Raw genomic sequence first — 7596 nt, 5'->3', positions numbered from 1 at the left:
AAATGGGAATGGTCGGTGAAAGTATACGGGGCTGTTTGGCAACATCTGAATGGTTAAGTGTTGAACCAGTAAAAGGTCTGAACCATTAAAAGGTTTCATAAAACTTAACCATTCAGAGGCAAATATTTGACAAATTCAGATTAGAGATCTTTACCATCCAGACTCAGTATAATACTTAACCATTCAGACTCAGTGAAACAAACAGTCTGAGCCCAGTAAGATGTCTGAACCATTAAGAGGTAAACAAACAGCTCCTAAATGTATTGTGCTAGCTCAAACCGTCAGACCCCCTAAGTATCAAAACTAAATAGTGGACCGAACCGTTACAATGTCAAACAAGCCTATTTATTTTAGTTTGGCTGGTTCGGTCGGTTTTAACGCTGAGTTTATAAACAACACACCCTTAATATATGAGGATTAGTTTATCAACCATCCAAACTACAAGGAGGCAGAGTGCTAACTTTCATAGTATAATGTTTGTGGGCTTTCCATATTGAAACCGAGTCGCCAAACTTACCAAAATAGACGACCTTTGCAAATCATTGACCCATTTTCGGTATTCTCCACTCCCTCGTCAACCTAATATTAAAATCCTTCTAGGCACACCATTTACTCCACTTTGTACCAAGTTGGAGGTAAAAATCTCGACTGTATCCTTTAAAAATTTGGTTTAATCTTTCGTTCGCACCCGCAGAAAATAATTACTACGTCCGCCTCTTGTACTACACATTCTTTGCTATATATACTACCACCCCTTTGACAAACTAATCATTTTATTGCTTAATTTCATGGCTGCCTATGTTTTGTATTTCTTCTTCTTCTTTTTCTGCACTTCAACGACATCAAACTCCACCTCCAAACCTAGGCACAAGTGGGTAGGACCCATCGGCCAGCGTAATATCACTGTCGATGTCAATGGTTCCGGTAACTACACGACGGTTCAAGCAGCCGTGGACTCGGTTTCCGCAAATAACCGAAAGAATATCCTCATTCATATCTCCGCCGGTGTTTATGTGTACGTATAAGATTTACAAATAAATTATAAATGATTGTTAAAACCTCTACAATGTTTGGATTTTTAGTTAGTGGCAGAATATAACTTTTTAGTCTTTATAAGATTCTTTTCTGTACTAGTTAGAGTAAAGGGAAAATTATCAAAATGTCACAAAACCAACTTAACTTATCAAAATGTCATCCTCCTGCGTTCATTGGCGGACTCATCCGGTATGGGAAGCGTCTGGTAGTAAAGTTGAAGAGTCCATGAATGAGGTGGTTACATGTTTCCAACAAAGGTGATGCGTCACTCCAACAAAGGTGATGCGTCAGTGGACGCCTCGGAAGAGTCCACTGACGCATGAGCTGCCTTTTTGGCTTTGATGGACACATGTAACCACCTCATTCATGGTCTCATGGACTCTTCAACTTTACTGTCAGACGCTTTCCATACCGGATGAGTCCGTCCATAGACACAGGAGAGTAACATTTTGGTAGTTGAGTTGGTCAAGTGACATTTTGCTAATTTTCCCGTTATAATAATGATGTTCAACTCGTGTGATTTTGTAGAAAATAAAAATCAAACTATATAAAATTTCAAACAAATTCTGACCACTTTGGTTTTGTCTCTTATTGTGAGTGAAAATTTATGTCCAACCAAAGTTTGATTGTTAAAATCTAAAATTTTCATATGAAAATTTGCATGCAAAATGTCTAATAATGACGTCATTTTTTTTTGTTATGGCGGTGCATGATGGTGGTGGCGGAACAGAGAAAAGGTGGTGGTTCCGGCAAGTAAACCATACATAACATTCCAAGGGGAGGGGAAGAATACGACGGTGATACAATGGCATGACCAGGCAAGTGACCGTGGGCCCGACGGGCAGCTGCTGCGTACTTATCGGACGGCTTCAGTCATCGTCTATGCTAGCTATTTCTCTGCCCGTAATATTAGCTTCAAGGTACATTTGATTAGTTGTAAAGGGTAAAGTTCTTGTACAAATAATCTTAACATACTAAACATACAAATTGAAGGAAAACTCAAAAAGACAAGGTGGCATTTTTGTAATTATCAATAACTATCAAAGTTACTCTACAAATATACCTAAAAAAAACCTAACCACTCCCCCCACCCCCAAAAAAAACCTAAACCCCCCCCACCCCCCAAAAACCTAAAAAAAACCTACCCCCCCCCCAAAAAAAAAAACCTAAAAAAACCTAACCCCCCCCACCCACCCCCAAAAACCTAAAAAAACCTAACACCCCACCCCCCCCCCCAACCCAAGCTAAAATGCTAAAAACTAAACCCCCCAAAAAACCTAAAAAAATCTAAAAAAATAAAAAAAAACACACAAATTATTTTATTTTATTTTATTTTTTTAATATTTTTTATTAAAAAATCGCTACTTCTAGTAGCAGCAAAAAAAAAAATTTTTTTTTTTTTTTTGCTAACGAAATGTAGCGATTTTTTAATAAAAAATGTTAAAAAAAAAATTTGTGTTTTTTTAGGTATTTTTGGTTGTAACTTTGATAGTTGGTGGTAATTACAAAAATGCCACCTTGTCTTTTTGGGTTTTCCTTCAATTTGTATGTTTAGTATGTTAAGATTATTTGTATTTGATCTTTTGCCTAGTTGTAAAAGGGACTACATATTATGAATCAACAATATACAAAATACTTGTTATAAAATAATAATAATATTATAATAAATTAAAAAGTTAAATGTCATTTTAGTCCATGTAGTTTTGGCCATTTTACCAGATTAGTTCAAATGTTTTATTTTTCGTCTGTGATGCAGAATACATCGCCAGCACCATTGCCCGGAATGCATGGATGGCAAGCATCGGCATTTCGAATATCGGGTGACAAAGCATATTTTTCTGGGTGTGGATTTTACGGGGCGCAGGACACGTTATGCGACGACACAGGCCGTCACTATTTCAAGGAGTGTTACATCGAGGGTTCGATTGACTTCATTTTCGGCAATGGCCGTTCCATGTACAAAGTAAGCATGCTTCTAAAAACGTTATTACTTCTTTTTCCAGATAACTCTATTTTTTGTTGAAATTTTTTAACTAAAATTACTCATTGGTGAAACTTTCATTTAACTTAATATTTTCTTTCTTAGTTCTTTATTTTCTAAAATTTGATAACGTTTTTCTTCTTTGAAAGGTATGTTGTGATTTTTTTCTCTCTATGAGTGGAATAATTTTAAAAGATGAGGGTGGGGTGTGAATACAAATATGTGAGTTGAATGCTTCAGAATTCAGATCAATATGAGGCATATGTTTTTCTGTTTTTTTTTTTTTTTTTTTTTTTTTTTTTTTTTTTTGTGTGTGTGTGTTTTGTCATCCTCTTGGTGAAAAGTATAAGCTTTTTTAAATTTATAACTAATTTCATATTAATTCATTTGGGTAGTGATAAAATATTTCTTATTATTTAAAAAAGAATAAGTATCCAAAGTTAAGTAGAAGTGAGAGACGGGAAAATAAAAAAAAAATACATCACTCTAATTGATGATATGTATCCCGTATGATTTTCTTTACTTATTTTAAGAGTATAGGGTGTGGAGAAGTTTGGGTTGGGGGCATTGCTTAACACGTTACAAAAGTAAGATCCACAAGTTAAAACTCAAAAATTAGAGGTGTGGTGGGATGTCCCTTAACTGGGCGTGGTCAACCATATAGAAATTAAAAAAATTTGTTTAAACTAGTTTAAATTTCATTTAATAAAAATAACACACTAATTAAATTAAAAGATTACATAGAATAGTTTAAAAAAATACAAAGAAAATAAAAAAAAACCTACAAAAAATAAAATAATAATAATAATAAAATTAAAAACTACATAAAAGTTACTGCATTTTATATTTTTTCATTATTTCTTCTTTCATTTCTAACGTCATTGCCAATTGTGGCCGGTAAGGTGATCGACGGGCATGGCGGGAAATTTCATATCTTCACGTTTTTCTTTTAGAGATATCTTTTTATCGAACGACGCTTAGATATTTTTCCCGATCTCGATCCTTTGTTGTTGGAGAAATTAAATGTATCAATTTTGGTATTAAGGATACATTTAGGATGTTGTGGGTTGATTTAATAAAAAATAAAGAGATATGGTAGAAGAAGTAGAGAAGTGGTAAAAATTGTAAAATAATTGGTGGGTATTTATAAAGGTTTAGTATGTATGGTAGAAGAAGTAGAAAAGTGGTAAAAATTGTAAAAAAAATGATGGGTATTTATGAAGGTTTAATATGTAAATAATTTTTTTATTTAAACTAGTCATTTGGCAACGGCTACCCCCAACGGGCAACGCCATGCCGAACGCTTGGCCGGTGTGGTGAGGCCAGCGTTAAAGCCAATCCGCCGTCCCAACCCACGCCCCACACCCTATAGTCTAAGGTAGACTGAGATTTTAATGAAAGATTAAAAAGTATTTCAGTTTTCTTTATTTATTTTAATCCTTTTACAGGTAAAGTTGTTTTAGCGTGCAAAATTAACGTATTCCATTCTTTTCATGTGTTTGAAAACCATCTAATTTTTTTCGTTCTACGAGGGTGATAAAGGATTGTGAGCTACACTCTATAGCAAATAGATTTGGAGCAATAGCGGCACAGGACAGACGAACCCCCGATGATAAGAGCGGTTTCGCTTTTGTTGGATGTAGGGTGACCGGTAGCGGACCATTGTACGTGGGTCGAGCCATGGGTCAGTATTCGCGGATTGTCTACTCGAACACCTATTTTGATGACATTGTTGCCCGCGGTGGGTGGGATGACTGGGACCATACTAGCAACAAAAGCAAGTAAGCTTCTAATTTCAATCTTTCACCTCTCTAAAACTGAATAGTATTAACAATTCTGAATTATAATCAGGGATTCAAAATAATATGAAATATTAACAAAGGAGGATGATCAAATGAGAAGAAAATCAATTTAAGAAGAAAAAAAGATATAATGATAAAATATTAAATAGTTTTTGATTTTTTGTATGGATCTGGTCTGGTTGTGAGCCTGTTTAACATTTGGGCTTGACTTTATGAGCCTAAAAACTTGGCCCAAAGTATAAAATCTCAATTTTAATTTTGGCCTAACTTTTATTTTATTTTTATATATCTTTTTCGTCAGTCGCCTACTAATCAATTTGGGTATAAAACTTTTGGCTTAAATAAACGAACTTGGGGCATAAATCAGAAAAAAAAAATAAATAAACAAATTTGAGGTGGTTCTGTTTTCTAGTTCGATTAGGTTTTGCAATTTCATTTGGTGTGGTGTGGTGTGGTGTCGGAGCGAGGCATAACCGAAAACAAACCATAATCGTTGGTTAAAAGACAACATAACCGTCAGTTAATAGTTTTTTTGGGTTTATTTTTACCGGTTATTATGGTTTGGGTTCAATTAATTTGCTTTATACTCACCTCTTTGTAGGACTGTGTTTTTCGGAGTCTATAGATGTCGGGGTCCTGGTGCAGCAGCACTCCGTGGAGTCTCTTGGGCTCGAGAGCTAAATTACGATTCTGCCCATAAGTTTCTTGCAAAGAGCTTCGTCAATGGACGACATTGGATTGCCCCTTCTGATGCTTAGATTTAGTGATGAAATTATCTATTCTTTTATTACGTTTGTTAGATTAGATTGAGGTTAAATAGATATATGAAAAAACGTAACATTCTAATTTTATATGTGTGTATCTAAATTGGAAATTTTGGTTTTATAACACATTTCTTTAGGTCTGTACGTATATATCAAGTAGTATTTTTATTTGTTATTGCCTCTTCAAAATATATGAAATTCTTCACAGCCTACAAGAAAAATCGATGACTGATGATCATACAAAATTTGCGTTGGTGTGTCGCTTGCTTTGCACTTAATGACTGCAAATTTCATAAAAGAATGTGACAACACCAATTTTTTAACAAAGTATTCATGCCAAGAGGGTTTAATATGATGGAATAATGCTGGTGAAGAACTCAAAAGTTTCTGATGTTTATTGACTGAACAACCTCAAATAGGCTTACAAGTTAACGGAAAGTAAATGACAAACTCTTAGAAAACATGAAACCAAAACATTAAACTCGGCTAAACAAAAGAACAGATACTCCACGTGCTTGACTATGCCAAACTTATTCAAACCACTTCCAACGTCTTTCTCACGTGCATGCGTGACTTGTACAGTACTACTCCTTCAAACCCTCCCTCAAACTTGTTTGAGTAATCTCATCAAGTTTGTCTTTAATGGAACACATCCCCAGCCTTTTCCTTAACTTCATAAAAGCATCTCTGCTCAACGGTATAGTCGTTATGACTCCATCCTTTACCAGATCACAAAGAAAGTGAAACCTAACTCCAATATGCTTACACCTCCCATGTAAGACTAGATTTTTAGCCAGCTTGATGGTGGAGGTATTATCACACATGATAAACATACTTTCATCACATTTTTAAGCCAAGCTCCCCAAAAATTTCCTTGACCCATAAAGCTTGGCAGGCACAAGTTGCAGCAGCCACATACTCTGCCTCCGTAGATGATAATGCAACCACATCTTGCTTCCTTGATGACCATGCTATAGCTCCACCGTTCCACAAGAAAGCATAACCAGAAGTGCTTTTTCTGCTATCAATATCCCTAGCAAAGTCGCTATCAGTTAACACCTCCAGTGCTTCCATGTTCCATTCCTCCCCGTTTATACCATATACCGAGATCTAGCGTGCCTTGTAAGTAGGGCTGTAAATGAACCGAACGAACACGAACAAGACCTTGTTCGTGTTCGTTTGTTAAGAAATATATGTGTTCGCGAACCGTTCACGAACACTTATTGAACAAGGTTTTATGTTCATGTTCGTTTGTTAAGGAAATGAACTTGTTCGTGTTCGTTTGTGTTCAATAGTTAATTTTAGGCAACGAACAAAAAACGAACGTTGATGAACACAAATGAGAAAAAACTAATGTTCATGAACACAAATGGAAACAAACGAACACAAACAATCGTTCATGAACAGAATATATAATACACTGACACTTATTCGATATTTAATTTGTCGGAAATTTGAAGTATTTAAATAAATATAAAAACTAAAAAACACTAATGAACTATCAAAGACAAACGAACACGTTACCGAACGTTCATGAACATAAACGTGTTGGTTCAGTTCTGTTTAGACATAATGGAAAACGTGAAAACATACCTGATTGCAGCAGTACAGGCCAACAGAGAATCCAGATGGAGACACAACAATAAGTTTTGACATGATTGTCATCTTGGTCTGGTTCCTCCTTAGGGTGCAATCTAATGATGGTGATGATAAGAAACCGACAAGGGAATTGGTTATGGAGAGGGAGGCGAGATTGATGTTATGTGCTATTAGGGTTTGTGAAATTGTCTAACCCTTTAATCTCCACATTATTCTCCTTATATATGCACCCAGGAGGAAACTCTAATTAGTTAATAAGGGTAATTAGGCCCATCAACAATTACCAACTAATTATTTAATAGGATTGTTATATATTTTGATCCATATAATGTAAATGATTATAATGGCTACTAGATTAAATATAAAATAAATATATTTAATCTTACATTCTCCAACTTAGCCGAGTAATCATTTA

General features: G+C 35.1%; 1 protein-coding gene across 1 annotated transcript; it reads left to right on the top strand.

The window, feature by feature from the left end:
- Positions 1-769: 769 nt before the first annotated feature.
- On the top strand, positions 770-5671 carry LOC110871191 (probable pectinesterase 68). The gene is made up of 5 exons (XM_022120095.2): positions 770-1015; positions 1766-1955; positions 2792-2998; positions 4559-4797; positions 5420-5671. Exons 1-5 carry the CDS (start codon positions 789-791, stop codon positions 5574-5576), a joined length of 1020 nt encoding a protein of 339 aa, XP_021975787.1. The 5' UTR covers positions 770-788; the 3' UTR covers positions 5577-5671.
- The last annotated feature ends 1925 nt before the right edge of the window (positions 5672-7596 follow it).

This window comes from Helianthus annuus, chromosome 8 (assembly GCF_002127325.2).
Source record: "Helianthus annuus cultivar XRQ/B chromosome 8, HanXRQr2.0-SUNRISE, whole genome shotgun sequence".
Taxonomy (NCBI): Eukaryota; Viridiplantae; Streptophyta; class Magnoliopsida; order Asterales; family Asteraceae; genus Helianthus; species Helianthus annuus.
The sequence above is the reverse complement of the archived record's forward strand: the minus strand, read 5'-3'. Positions and strand labels throughout refer to the sequence as shown.